Source organism: Anabrus simplex, chromosome 4 (assembly GCF_040414725.1).
Source record: "Anabrus simplex isolate iqAnaSimp1 chromosome 4, ASM4041472v1, whole genome shotgun sequence".
NCBI classification, from domain to species: Eukaryota; Metazoa; Arthropoda; class Insecta; order Orthoptera; family Tettigoniidae; genus Anabrus; species Anabrus simplex.
In genome coordinates this window covers 45,394,990-45,410,662 of record NC_090268.1, presented here as the reverse complement: position 1 = coordinate 45,410,662, position 15,673 = coordinate 45,394,990, and the positions used below count along the sequence as shown (strand labels likewise).

At 40.5% G+C, this 15,673-nt stretch overlaps 1 protein-coding gene across 1 annotated transcript in view; it reads right to left on the bottom strand.

Moving 5' to 3' along the window:
* Positions 1 to 15,673, bottom strand: part of SLO2 (slowpoke 2) — a 525,845-nt gene that overhangs the window by 172,377 nt on the left and 337,795 nt on the right. Inside the window, exon 9 of the mRNA XM_068227345.1 lies at positions 901 to 1,065. Coding sequence (XP_068083446.1) covers positions 901 to 1,065 — 165 coding nt within the window. The remainder of the gene's footprint in view (positions 1 to 900; positions 1,066 to 15,673) is intronic.

The window sequence follows — 15,673 nt, the reverse complement described above, 5'->3', positions numbered from 1 at the left end:
AAATGAGAAACAATAGAAAAAACATATTCAAAGCTGCCGACAGTGAGGTTCGAACCCACCATCTCCCGAATGTTAGCTCACAGCTATGTGACCCAAACCCCGGTCGGTTTTCCGATTTTTCTATGGATTTTGGGGCCTGGAAGTGCATCATTAACACGTGACTATTAAAGCGACACTTCGGAGATAAAAATAGATACTTTGGTCATTTAGGTAAATTTTTTTATGGTAAATTGAAAGGATTGAGTTTCGTTTTTCTTATCACGAATTTATTCCGCTGAATCCAAACAATTTATCACTGTAATAATGCTTTGTTTTACAATTGTAATTTTACATTTAAATCCCATTTTCCTCCCATAATATTCCACCAGATGTAACAAAATTTGTATGGTATATGTACCACAGCTATGTTAAGAAGTCTGCTTACGGAATTTATGATTGCAGAAATTTTTCAAGTAGTAGGGATTTTTAAGTCCAAAATTTTAGAACGTAAAAAATACACAAACTTGAGTACGATATATTTCCTTATATAAATTATGTACAGAAAAATCGATTCGTAGTGTTTTTAAAAGGAGTATTATCTATCTAATTACGAATTAACATCAACATGTTAATTAAATTTCATGAAAAAATGGAATTAAAAATTTCAAAAAAATATTTTGGCAAACTATTAATTGTATATGGAAGAAATGTTCGTGATATCTCTACTTTTATGTAGGTGATATTCCCACAAAGTTTCGTGAAAATCCATGCATTAGGTAAAAATATCTTTTCATCCCCGAAGTGTCTCCTTAATTTTCATTTTTATACCGGACTTTAAAGAGTATTTAGCTACATTTCGACTTCCATTTATTAGAATAGATTTTGATATGAAGGATATGTTGATTAAGTAAGTACAGTTACCTGAAGAAGAGGATGTGCGTAGAATTCGTTCAGGAAGTCCATGATGGTATCAGCATGCAACGTTGTACTGCATACCACCACGTGCTTCTCTGATTGTGCACGATGTGATGAATACGAGCCACCCAGTTTCTGGCGTTCCATCCACGTGAATGCCAGCTGTTCGAACTGTTGAAGAGAATATCAGAGAATATTTACAGATCAGTAGTGGTGACTAGGGAGGAGGGGGCGTCGCCCCCCCCCCACCTTGTGGAGGAAAAAAATCAGTGGCGGTTCGTGACATATTACTCTGGCAGGGCTCCAATCTTCACTGACCAGCACCACGATACTTTTAGATAAATAATAATAATAATAATAATAATAATAATAATAATAATAATAATAATAATAATAATAATAATAATAATACGATGACACTGACTGAATAGAAATCTGCTTGCACCACAACATTAATTAACTACACTGCAATGGCATTTATGCACACACATTAACAGGCTAACAGTTAATGCAATCCCGACTACTATCAATCAATCAATCAATCATTCATTCAATCAATCAATCAATCAATCAATCAATCAATCAATCAATCAATCAATCAATCAATCAATCAATCAATCAATCAATCAATCAATCAATCAATCAATCAATCAATCAATCAATCAATCAATCAATCAATCAATCAATCAATCAATCAATCAATCAATCAATCAATCAATCAATCAATCAATCAATACTGATCTGCATTTAGGGCAGTCGCCCAGGTGGCAGATTCCCTATTTGTTGTTTTCCTAGCCTTTTCCTAAATGATTTCAAAGAAATTGGAAATTTATTGAACATCTCTCTTGGTAAGTTATTCCAATCCCTAACTCCCCTTCCTATAAATAAATATTTGCCCCAGTTTGTCCTCTTGAATTCCAACTTTATCTTCATATTGTGATCTTTCCTACTTTTATAAACGCCACTCAAACTTATTTGTCTACTAATGCCATTCCACGCCATCTCTCCGCTGACAGCCCGGAACATACTACTTAGTCGAGCAGCTCTCCTTCTTTCTCTCAATTCTTTCCAACCCAAACATTGCAACATTTTTGTAACGCTACTCTTTTGTCGGAAATCGCTCAGAACAAATCGAGCTGCTTTTCTTTGGATTTTTTCCAGTTCTTGAATCAGGTAATCCTGGTGAGGGTCCCATACACTGGAACCATACTCTAGTTGGGGTCTTACCAGAGACTTATATGCCCTCTCCTTTACATCCTTACTACAACCCCTAAACACCCTCATAACCATGTGCAGAGATCTGTACCCTTTATTTACAATCCCATTTATGTGATTACCCCAATGAAGATCTTTCCTTGTATTAACACCTAGATACTTACAATGATCCCCAAAAGGAACTTTCACCCCATCAACGCAGTAATTAAAACTGAGAGGACTTTTCCTATTTGTAAAACTCACAACCTGACTTTTAACCCCGTTTGTCAACATACCATTGCCTGCTGTCCATCTCACAACATTTTCGAGGTCACGTTGCAGTTGCTCACAATCTTGTAACTTATTTATCACTCTATAGAGAATAACATCATCCACAAAAAGCCTTACCTCCGATTCCACTCCTTTACTCATATCATTTATATATATAAGAAAACATAAAGGTCCGATAATACTGCCTTGAGGAATTCCCCTCTTAATTATTACAGGGTCAGATAAAGCTTCACCTACTCTAATTCTCTGAGATCTATTTTCTAGAAATGTAGCAACCCATTCAGTCACTCTTTTGTCTAGTCCAATTGCACTCATTTTTGCCAGTAGTCTCCCATGATCCACCCTATCAAATGCTTTAGACAGGTCAATCGCGATACAGTCCATTTGACCTCCTGAATCCAAGATATCTGCTATATCTTGCTGGAATCCTACAAGTTGAGCTTCAGTGGAATAACCTTTCCTAAAACCGAATTGCCTTCTATCGAACCAGTTATTAATTTCACAAACATGTCTAATATAATAAGAAAGAATGCCTTCCCAAAGCTTACATACAATGCATGTCAAACTTACTGGCCTGTAATTTTCAGCTTTATGTCTATCACCCTTTCCTTTATACACAGGGGCAACTATAGCAACTCTCCATTCATCTGGTATAGCTCCTCCGACCAAACAATAATCAAATAAGTACTTCAGATATGGTACTATATCCCAACCCATTGTCTTTAGTATATCCCCAGAAATCTGATCAATTCCAGTCGCTTTTCTAGTTTTCAACTTTTGTATCTTATTGTAAATGTCATTGTTATCATATGTAAATTTTATTACTTCTTTGGCCTTAGTCTCCTCGTCTATGACACTGCACTGTTACACTCATCACAATCACAAATGATAATAAGAACATTCACGAAAACAAATAAACAGTGCACTCCCGAATTTTCTCTCTGCTTGCTCAAATTTCAAAGCATGACAACGTATTTAACAATTTGACCTCCCTAGAAATTAGTGCCGTCACGTTATGGCTACATTTTGAATCCTTATTTTATCTTCTTGATAGAACTGAATCGTTTAAATAGTATAATTAAGTTAATTGTTTTGTAAAATGTTTTGGAATTAATCTCTAACAACAATTGATATAAGACGTGGGGGAAATAGTCTATTGTCGCGGCCACCAAATTAGGCGGGTGAGAGAAATTACGCTGTTGCCAAGGTTATGTAGCAAGTGGCGAAGACATGTCTAACTCAGGGCCTCTCAGGGTGCATGCACTGTGCACGGTGCAAAAGACGACTTGGCTTGGTTGACCAGAGTGCAGACCCCCCCCACTCCTCCATTTGGAGCAATAGCGCTTACTCTCTCTTTCCTCACGCCTGTCTCGCTCGCTCCGCCTGTCTCCCTCTGCCCCACTTGCGCCGTAGCGCTCCAAATCCGGGCTGAGTTGAGCCGAGTATAGCCGAGTAGAGCCGAGCTTAGCCGAGTAGCCAAGAGACGAAGCGTTGATCCGAGCCATGCCGAGCGGCACCGATGCACAGTGCGCGGAGCTCTTGCGCCTCGATCTGCACGCGTGAGATTTTGGGCGTTTGAGAGGCCCTTGTAATGTTTTACTTCATAAGAACACTGAAATGTCATAGGGTTACTGATTTATTGTTACAAAGAATCATCTTCTGCTACAACAGCATCAAACATCACCAAGACTACTATACTATTAGTTTCATGGAGTCCATATTAAGTAGATAGCAAGAGTATGTTAACGTCCATGGAGGCTCAAACTCCTTAGCTGTGTAGCGAACAGGTACGGTCAGTTAGATAATTCTCCACACTCCCCACCTTGAGCCGTATCACGGTTGCTCAACTCCAATGGATGTACCAGTTGAATGGGTCTTCGAAATACTCTCCCCTCTTTGTCAGTCAGCTCACAGGACCTGATCTTCCCATCTCGTCCCATGATGAGTTTGGAGATTCTAGCTATCTTCCAAATTTGCCTTGGTAGTTTATCGTCGCTTAGTAGCGCCAGATCTCCATGTTGAAGAAGTGGACGATTCTGGTTCCGTTGCTGAACTTCATGGAAACTATTTAGATCCAATAGATACTCGTTCCTCCACTGCTTCCAAAATGTGTTCAGTGCAGACTGTTTTTCTATCCACATCTGATTCATTTCTTCCTTTGTTTTGTTACTATCTTCAACATTGGTCTTTCTGTCTGGTAGCCTTGTTGTGTTATCACCAATAAGAAAATGTGCTGGTGTCAGCGCACGATGCTGAGGATCGTTTTCCACATACGTCAAGGGTCTACTGTTGATTGTTGCTTCAATTCCGACGAGAACTGTGTAAATTTCTTCATCATCGAACCGCCTGCTTCCTAAGGCTTTCTTCAAACAGCTGTACCATTCTCTCCCAGAATCCTCCCCACCAAGCAGCGCGTTCGACTATATATTGCCAATGAATATTTTTACCATTCAAAAAATGCACAATGTCTTCTGTTTTCAGATTTTCCCATAATGTGCTAAGTTCTCTTTCAGCTTTCTTAAATGTTCGTGCGTTATCGGACCAAATTGTTCGACATAAACCTCTTCGTCCAATAAATCGCTGTAAGGCGTGAATGAATTTCTCCGTACTCATATCTGTCACAAGCTCCAAGTGTACAGCGCGTGTTACAGCGCATGTGAACAATGCAATGTATCTTTTCCGTAATATGCCTCCATTCTTGGAATATAACGGACCTGCGAAGTCCACACCAGTGGTCTCAAATGGTCTGCTAGGAGTTACGCGTTCTGCCGGAAGAGGGGGTTCAACTTCCGAAGCTGCCTTTGCTTTAAGTTTTTTGCACGGTAAGCACTGTCTAATGATTTTCTTGATGATCTGTCGTCCTCGAAGTATCCAAAAGTCTGTCCTTAAAATACTCAACAAAATTCGAGTTCCTACATGGAATTGGGTTTTATGTTCCTCTTCTACTAACAGTTTTGTGAAATGGTGGTCACCATTTAAAATAATGGGATGTTGCTCGTTTTCATCTAAACCGGCAAATTGTAAACGTCCACCAACTCTAAGAATGCCATGTTTGATGAATGGAGAAAAGTTTCTAATTTTGGACTGCTTGGGTAGTTCTGACCTTTTCTGTAGTGCTTCTATTTCTTCTGGGAACGATTCTCTCTGTGAATGTTTAATCCAAAACAGCTTTGCAGTTTGAATTTCGTCTAATTGTAGTTGGCCTAACGTTTTTTCTTGACAGCGTGTATTTCGTGTAAATCGCCAAATCCATGCTGTAATCCTGAGAACTTTGGTTAATCTGCTATATCTTGTAATATCGAAAATCGCTTCTGTCTGTTTAGCTGCGGTAGCATGGGAAACTGTTTTCTTTCGTTCTATTCCTGTTTTATCAAGTTCTGTTTTTGATATTTCAACTGATTTCGGCCAATATTCTTCTGGTTTTATAAGCCAGTCTGGACCATGCCACCATGAGTTACTTTCACGCAGTTGATTTGCTGTTAGACCTCGTGTTATATGATCTGCAGGGTTTTCCTTGCCGGGGCAATGACGCCACTGTGTTGGGTGTGACCTTCGATGAATTTCATGTATTCTGTTCGAGACGAACACGTTCCATTCCGACGCGTTTCCTCTTATCCAGTGTAATACAATGGTTGAATCGGTCCAAAATTGGACGTGGTGTAATTCCAAGTGTAGTTCACGTTTGACATACTCCGAAAGACGAACTGCTATGATAGCTCCCATGAGTTCTAGTCGTGGTAAGGATATTTTCTGAACTGGTGCGAGTCGATTTTTGGCTGTGATTAATTCGATCCTGACATGTTCGTTTATGGTCGTCTTGGTGTAAACTGCTGCGCCATATATTCGTTCGCTGGCATCACTGAAAATGTGCAGTTCTCTGGTCTGGTCTTGCTTGATCCAAGATCCTATCCATCGTGGAATTTTAACTGTGTGTAAGCTTTTTAAACCTTCTAGTCAGTGGTTCCACTTCTGAACTAAATCATGTGGCAAAAGCTCATCCCAGTCGAGGTTTCTCAGCCAAGTTTCTTGGAAAATAATCTTTTCTGTAATTGTTGCTGGTGATAGGAGGCCTAATGGATCGTAGATTCTTGCTGCAGTCTTCAGAACAACTCTTTTAGTACAGGGCATGAGTGCTGCTGTACTTACGGTATTCTCGAACGAGAAGTAGAATTCATCTGTATCCGTATCAGTTGGAATGCCTAAAATAGATGTATTTTGGCGGACCACTTCTTTCGTTTCTCGCCACACCTGGTTCATTGTTATTGAGTTTGATAACCATTTGGAAAGTGGAATGCTGATCTCATTGAAACAATTTTTCATCTCTGTATAAATGTCTATCAATTCTTCATCCGTGTCTCCGCCTGCTGCTAGATCGTCAACATACACGTTGTCTTCTAGAATTCTTAATGCGTTTGGATATTTGTCTTTCATCACCGTTGCTAGTTGTCTTAAAGTTGCTGCCAGCAAATACAGGCTGCATGTCAGCCCAAATGGGAGTCGACAGAAACGGTATATTGTGGTCTCATTGGTTCTCAGCCACCCTTCTTCTGAACGAATCATTTTAAACCAGAAAAAACGAGTGGAATCTCTGTCTTTCTCATTCAGAATCAACTGTAAAAAGCTCTGATTCCCGTCTGCTGCAATGTATTTGTTGAACGTTCGTAACCGAAGTAAGGTTGCTGTTGAATCTGGATTCAGATTGGGGCCAGATTCTAAGTTGCTGTTCAAAGACAATTCGCCTTTCTCATGTGAAGAAGCGTCAAATACGATCCTCACTTTGGTTGTTTCATGATCATCTCGAATTACTGCATGATGTGGCATGAAGAATGTTTTTCCTCTTTGTGATTCCTCACTACAGAATTCAACTTGTTCGTTCTCAATGTGTTTCTGCATTGCTTGTACATAGCGTTCTTCGTATTTCTTATCTCTTGCAAATCGCTTCTTCAAACTATCGAAACGCTTTAATGCAATATTCCTGTTGTCATGTAGATTAGGTTCATCCTTTTTCCAAGGTAGGAATACTGTGCACCGTCTTTCAGTTATCGCAAATTGTTCATTGGTTGTTGTCAAGATCTTCTGTTCCTTGGCTGTGAATTTGCGAGTTTCATCATCCCTGATTCCGATGCTCTCTAGCTCCCAGAATCTCCTCAATAGGTTGTCTGTTTCTGAGTGAATGAAGTATGAATTTGTTTCTTTTATCGAAATCCCAGCGCGACTTCCAAATAGAATCCAACCAAAAATACTTCTGCGAATGGTGAGTGAGTCTGATAAGCGGATGATGTCATCTTGGAAGATACGTTCATGGTAATCAGCGCCAACTAATATTCCAATAGAGATGTTCTTCGATATTTCATCAGCATCTGCAAATTTTAAACTGCTGAATTGTTGCCTAATATCCATTGGAACTGGTCTCAGAGCTTGAAAAGTATGTGTAGCTTCTAAAGCTTCTATGTTGATTGCAGTTCCCGTGGCTGCTCCTGTAAGTTGAAATCGTACTCGGTTGCGTATTGTTGCTTTACCGTGATGTTCAAGTGTTGAAATAATTAAGGACTCTTTTCCAATGTTTTCCAAGTTTAGTTTATCTGTTAGATCTTTGACGATATAACTGCGTTCACTTCCGGCATCAAGTAGTATTTTTGTCATATGCTGATTGCCGTTGCGATCAGAAATCCATACTAAAGCTGTGTTCAAAAACATCTCATGCAATTGTGTATTCTTTGTCTCTGCAGTATGGACAGCTGTAACAGTTGTTTCTTTCGTAAGTGACTCCCCTGTGGTTACTGCCGTTATTGTATCCAAGGATGACTTGCAAATGGATTTATGATGTCCTGTGTTATTACAGACTCGACATTTCTGATCTTTCTTTCTACAGTCTTTCATTTTGTGGTTTTTGCCTAAACAGATGAAGCATCGTCCATCTTTCTTAAATTTTTCTGATCTGGCTGCAACTGAGACTATTTTATGGCATTCGTTACTCCAGTGGCCTCTTCTATCGCAAAAGGCGCATGTGATTGGGTTTGTTTTTATTTCATCGCTGTACGTTAGTTTAGGTGGATTATTTTGCTGTTCAGTATGCTTACTCTTTTTTATTTCTTTCTTGTATTGACTGGTGTGTAGATTCATTGTTGTAAAGAACTGTTCTCCTAAACTGTCACTGAACTCGTTCAACTTCTCTGATTTTTCTTTGCTGAGTACCCATTTGTCCAGGAAATTCATCAGGGCATCCAAGTTACCATCATCGCCCTGCGTAGTGTACCAGGCGAATTTTGTTTCATCTGGAAAGGCACGTAAAATATCTGCAGATAAAAAGGAACCAAGCATGCAGGCATCAAACCCAAGTCCTTTAAGAGCTGCAATATTCATCTGGCAACTGTTATATATGCTTCTCAACTCGGTAGTAGTTGGATCTGAATGTTTTCTCAAGGTACGGAAGAAATCGATATGTTCCTGTTGCTGTAATTTAATGTTGTCGAAGCGTTCCTTCAGCTTCTGAAGTGCGATCTGGTAATTTTCCTCTGACATTTTCAGCCCACTGATGAGATGTCTGGCTTCTCCTTCTACCAAGTTCCATAGATACAGATGTTTGTCAACTGGCGTAATTGCCGAATTATTATGAATTGCTGATTCAAATTGCTGATAAAATCTTGGCCAGTCTGAAAAGGTGCCCATGAAAGGTTTAATTTCAAGCTTAGGTAAGCGTGGTCTCACGATTGCAGACTGAAGAACAGTTGTTTCATTCTTTGCGTTTGATTGCTGCTGGGGAAACCTAATTTCTGTGATCTTCTTGTTTGCTATTGCAATTAGTTTTCGGCCTTCTATTTGACGGTTTTCACACTCTTCTGCATCCCGTTCGTTCGCATCGTCTTCCTGCAACGCCTGTATCCGTTTCTGAATTTCGCTCAAATCTAGTAGTAGTTCGTGTAATCTTTGCGCTAATATTTCCATTTCGATGTCATCATATCCATCTTCGATCGCTGTTCGTAGTCTTTGAACAAGTCTAGTTTCCGACGATCTGGTTGCTGTTCGAATGCGTCTTTCAGTTTGTAAAATGTTTGCATTTGAAACTGTAAACTGAGCAGTAGGTGCGTTAATATTCGTATTTTCCATGTTTCACTGAACTGAATTATGCACGAATACCGTTAACGAAAATAACACACACTACGTACATGGACATTACCGTATTCCTGTCTTTAACCTATATCTGTACTGTAATTGGTATTTCACTGCAACCTGAAGTTACACTGCATTCGTAAACAGTCCGGGTTTCCGTATTATGTTTTTACGACAGTTAAATCTTAAGTGTTGGTACTGATCCTGTCAACAGAGGCTTTACACACTTGTAATATACGCACTTTGAAACGTACACTGATGTACTTCAAATGAGTCTGTTCGTAATGTATATAATTACGTATATTCCTTCAAATGTATATCCGTTGCTTAAGAAATTGAATGTAAGTAGAGATCTTACTTGGGTTAGCTGGTTTCTTGTTGATACGGCGATGTTGCGTGATGCTGCTTACCGTTGTCTGTCCGCGTTTTTCTAGCCGCTAATCGTTCCATAAACGGGTTTCGGCACCATTATGTAATGTTTTACTTCATAAGAACACTGAAATGTCATAGGGTTACTGATTTATTCTTACAAAGAATCATCTTCTGCTACAACAGCATCAAACATCACCAAGACTACTATACTATTAGTTTCATGGAGTCCATATTAAGTAGATAGCAAGAGTATGTTAACGTCCATGGAGGCTCAAACTCCTTAGCTGTGTAGCGAACAGGTACGGTCAGTTAGATAATTCTCCACAGCCCTGGCTCTAACTGAACACATCATTTTGGAGCGCGAGGCAGTTTCTTCTCTCTCAAGCTCCTGATGTTACTTCATACAATGTTTCGAAACAAATTTACACTACAAGCTTCAGAAAAGATTGCTGATTTCAGTGGTATAACTATTTTTCACATTAAACCACTTTAAAGAATTATTTAAAATAAAACGTTGAACGAGTAAGTTTAAATCCGTGGAATCATGTATTGAAAATTTCAGTAAGCGGCCAAGTTTTTATTTCTTCAGCCAATAACATTTTGTCTGCGGGAAAAATGTAAAAAATCCCCTGATTTACATTTTTTATCTGAAACATATTTCTGTGAGTCTTGTAGTATTCCTGGAAAATTACCCGGAAAGTGATCATGTAAATGACGCTAGCTGAGACAGTTCGGGGCGCGCGCGCCAGCACAGGCTGCAGGACGCCGTAAATACTTTAGGATTACATATTAATCTGTATCAGGTTTATTACATTATAACTTTAAATATTTGAATAATGTATATTGGACTGAGTAATATAGAAAAAGAAGTACTTTAAAGAATAGGTTTACATTAATTTACAATGAATTAAGAATCGGTTTCTAGCTGAAAGGCAGTCTAAGATTTCATAGTCACTGTCATCACTCATCTCACTATCTGTCGAGTCGTCATTTACACTGATGATGAATGGCTCCATTGTTTTATTCCTTATTTCCTTGACCCATTCGTCTGTTTGAAGATTTTCCGTGCGATTGAAGCACTTTTCCCAGTCTGCAGCAGTCACACGGTCGATGGCATCTGACGTGAGTTTTTCTACGACCTTTATTTTGAATGTCTTGTTCCTCTCTGCCACTTCTCTTTTGACTTTAGCCCAAATTATTTCAATTGTGTTGTATTGGCAGTGGTAGGGTGGCAACCTTACTACCTCATGGCCCCAAGAGAAAGCTAATTTATCAAGTTTTCCTTGGAGATGACAGTATTTTATGGTTGGGTGAATATTTCGCTTCATTAACACATCTCTGGACCGAACGAAGGCTAACATTACACATTGTTGCAGTCAATTCTTGAAGCTCACAGTCTGCAAAATATTTGAGTCGGCCAACTTCTCCAGGTATTGCAATACATTAACAATTACGGATTGTGTCTGGCTGGCTAAATCCTTCTTCGTAAGTCCTTCCAACAGACGACGCTTCAGAGGAGTTTCTTGTTCGTTTCTCGTACTTCGTCCTCTTCAGGTAACAGACCCGAAGAAACACCAGGCTGAACACATTCACTATACATCTTTAACTGCACTTACGGTGCGAGCTCAACAGCTGCATGACAGGGAATGACTCGGGTAAGGTGGCCGGAGCGGATAGGCTTCAATCAGACAGCACTGCACGATCAGCGTTGCCAATCCGTGCTCGGAGGTAAGCGACTCTCGACCATCTGTCGCTTCGCCGTTCCCATATCTGACGACAGCGCAGTTTTCCTCACCCGCCTAATTTGGTGGCCGCGACAATAGGTACATTGCAAAGTGGTTGGCGATCTTGCTGAGGGCTCCGCCATTCAGCGCTTACACCCGCCTGCACTCTTCCTTCCCCTGATAAGCCCATATTGTCCTTCCAGTCTCCTCCCGCACCCCGCACACTTGCAAAATCTGGGGACCTACTCAGGGCTCCACTACCACAGTGCGAGTTCCTCACGACTTGCTGGACAGCAGCCACGGTCTGAAAACCTGTGCCATTTTCTTGAAAATAGAACAGCAAAATGTTTACAGCCGAAATAATAAAGATAACATTGTATAACTGGATATCACAGCACATAAGTTCGGCTTCGCTACATTTGTCCATCTCTTTATGTAATCAATTACAGAGTAAAATAACGTTAAATGTTTTTGGAAAGGCGGTGGGGCGGCGCCCAAAAACCCTTCATGCACGAACCGCCACTGGAAGAAATATTTTATTCTATTTTAACCATCTGACATTTTTTAAAGTTTCAGCAAACTGAAGAACCTAACAGTTATTTAAAAAAATCGCATGAAACTACGAATTATTAAAAAAAGCAATTTTTATAGTCTCTATTGTTTTTCAGCTAATTCCTTCCTTTAATTTCTTTAATTAATAACAAAAGTACTTAGCGTAAATACGCACAAAATGTCGTTCGTTGCGGCTAACCCATTCATACAGCGTCACAGCAAGTGGTGGAGACTCGCGCAGTAGCGTGAAGCAAGTACTGTGAGGAAAGGTATACTTCTTTTCACAAGAGATTAATCCTGATGTAAACAAATAGGCGGAGCAACTTGTCTTTGCACGTGGACATAGACACAGTCATTGGAGAAGCAACCATCGCACTCACTCGACTGTATGCCAGCTCGAAGAAAAATAGTACGTCGCATTAATTTAATTTAATTACATTTAGAGAGTTTGGAAGATTACGTAATCAAATTAAAATATGGTTATCATAAATATCGGTATATACATATATGCGCTTGTTTATAAAATAATGATTAAATAACGAGAAATGAAGGCACAAGGCGTGGTGTTGTAAGTACAGGAAGTCTTCTCGTAGTGGGGGAAAGTCCTAAGCTGTACAGCGTGGAGATAAGGTGTTGTATCTTCCAGCAGTCAGTGAGTCAGTATTCATAGTGAGAGAAATGAAGCGAGTTAGGACCATCGCGTGTACTGAAGCACGAAAGAGGAAAACCGCTCAGAAATGACCATGCTAGTGATGGGCAGTCTGAGACGAGGTCTCGAGATTTCTCGAGACTAGCACAGATACTATTTCTCGCGAGAAATTTCGAAAGATCTCGAGAGCGTTGTCCCCGCACTGTGCCTACAGGTAGTCGGAGCTGAATGTTGTTTGTGCCGAGTTTGCGAATAGCCAACCACGGGCCTTCTCAATTTCGTAAATACGTGTCAAGAAGCGACTAGGGCGTTCGTTTCTACCGAGGTCTATTTTGACGCAGAATAACATAATTATAAAGAAAACGCATTCTGGCATTGTATGCACTGGTAGGTACACGAATGAGTGGTTTAAATACAGAACCTGACGGGTACTGTAGGTACATGTACATGGATACTAGAAGCGTGCATTATTCGAACTCGAGACGAGGCAAGATGCGCCTTGCTGCGTATGCAATCATCATTACGCATGAGTGGAATGTGTAATCTAAAATGTTTCAGTTTGCTCCAATTCTTTCGACAGGTAGGTGTACATCGTTATCAGACCCAACATTCAATAACATATGACCACTGCGTGTGTTTACCGATATTTTGGTGAAGAAGGAAATAACTCCTTAGAATGTTATAGAGTATTCGTGTCATAATTAGGTACTTAGATTTATGACTGTGCAATGTGAAATTGTATCTAGTTGTACGCGACAACTTGAAGACGATGTCCGAAACGCAACGTAAGTCGTGGATGTCGGTTATTTTGAAGAGATGTCGCATAGCACAGTCCGCTGTGTTGCTTATTCAAAAGAAGTAAAATACGTCGGCAGAAAATACTTCTGGGATGATCCGACACTTAAAAACACATAATATAAATGAAGAGGAATAGTCACAGAACACCTCCGGCCCGGTCTGCATCACAAGAAACTACCCTGCCGACAACGATTGTGAGGCATCCAGGTAGGTTTACATCCTAATAACAGTTATTAACACATTATACGTGTTATTCAGCAAAAAATTCCACCTGACATAACTCGTGAACAGTTTAAGATACTGGCATTCTTTCTTCACTTTCGTTAATGGTATTAAGGAGCTCATAGTTCAACATGCAGTGCTTTCCTGTCCGACTCATTGGCTGAATGGTCATCGTACTGGCCTTCGGTTCAGAGGGTCCCGGGTTCGATTCCAGGCCTGGTCGGGGATTTTAACCTTCATTGGTTAATTCCAGTGGCCCAGAGGCTGGGTGTTTGTGCTGGCTCCAACATCCCTGCAATTCACACACCACACATAACACTATCCTCCACCACAATAACACGCAGTTACCTACACATGGCAGATGCCGCCCACCCACATCGGAGGGTCTGCCTTACAAGGGCTGCACTCGGCTAGAAATAGCCACACGAAATTATTATAGTGTTTTTCTAGGCTTTTGACAAAATTTATTGTCACACATTTCCATATGAGAACTGCTGATGATAACTATCAAGCTTACACTCGTAGTTACTGGGACGGCGCACAGCTCGCAGCTCACGAGAATCGGTCTCGAGAGCGTTGCCCATCACCCCTGCTGAAAGAACTGGAGCAAAGGCGGGCAGTTTAGATTACACGTTCCACTCATGTGTAATGGTGGTTGCATATGTAGCATGTATGTATGTATTCAGCTAAGATGTTCACCACAAATAAGTCGTGAGCAGTTTAAGATACTGACATTCTATTTTCACTTTCGTCACTGGTATTAACGGGTTCATTGTTGAACATGCATTTTACAAAAATGTATTGGCCCACACGTTTTCATATGAGAATGTTATTTCACGCAATAACTGCCAGTGATATACTATCAAGTTTACAGTCGTAGTTACAGGTACGTCGCACAGCTTACACTACAGGAGGATCGGTCTCGAGATTCTCGCGAGAGTCTCGAAATCTGCGACGTCAGTCTCAAGAGTCTCGAGCGAGAGCGTTGCCCATCACTAGACCATGCGTTCAATAAACTAAGTGAGCAGAATCAAGGTTTAGTCGTTCATTCGGAAGTTCAGATCATCGCACTGTTGTCGTATACGATGCGTTACAGTACGTCCGGACACGAGACGTTGACGGGGTGCAGGTCGGTACTACACGTTCAGCAAATCACAACTCTTTTCCTTGGCGGAGGCGTAGACATACCATGTTTACTTCACATTGAACTCTCGTGAAAATAATTATAGCAGGGGTATATTTTTGCTAAGGTCATGGACACTGAGGTATGATTCACCCGCTTGCCGTGTGCATTCATCAGTCTGGCAGTCACACTCTGTAAATGTCTGTACAGTTCTGTTTAGTGGCTGTTACTTTGTTACTCTGTAGTCAATTACTAAACGACATTTCAATTCTCTAATCACGCCGAAATTCTATTTAATTGTAATACATCCGTAATTGATGTTCCTTTGGTAAAAGTTTTATTGTATAGTACCGGTACTATTATTACCATACCACAGTTGGTAGATTGTCAATCTTCACGTTTCTATCGAAATTCGCTCACAGAGCATCACCATCGCCCATCTCTCCGCTATAGGCCTCGGACCAGGGTACTTTTTGTTGTCTATTTTTGTTACCCCCCTACACTTCTAACTCCCAATCGCCGCTACTTCTTCTACCAGGCGAGTTGGTCGTTCGGTTTGAGGCGCGCGGCTGTGAGCTTGCATCCTGGAGATAGTGGGTTCGAATCCCACTGTCGGCAGCTCTGAACATGGTTTTCCGTAGTTTCCCATTTTAACACCAGGCAAATGATGGGGCTGTACCTTAATTAAGGCCACGGCCGCTTCTTTTCAACTTCTAGGCCTTTCCTATTTCATCGTCGCCAGAA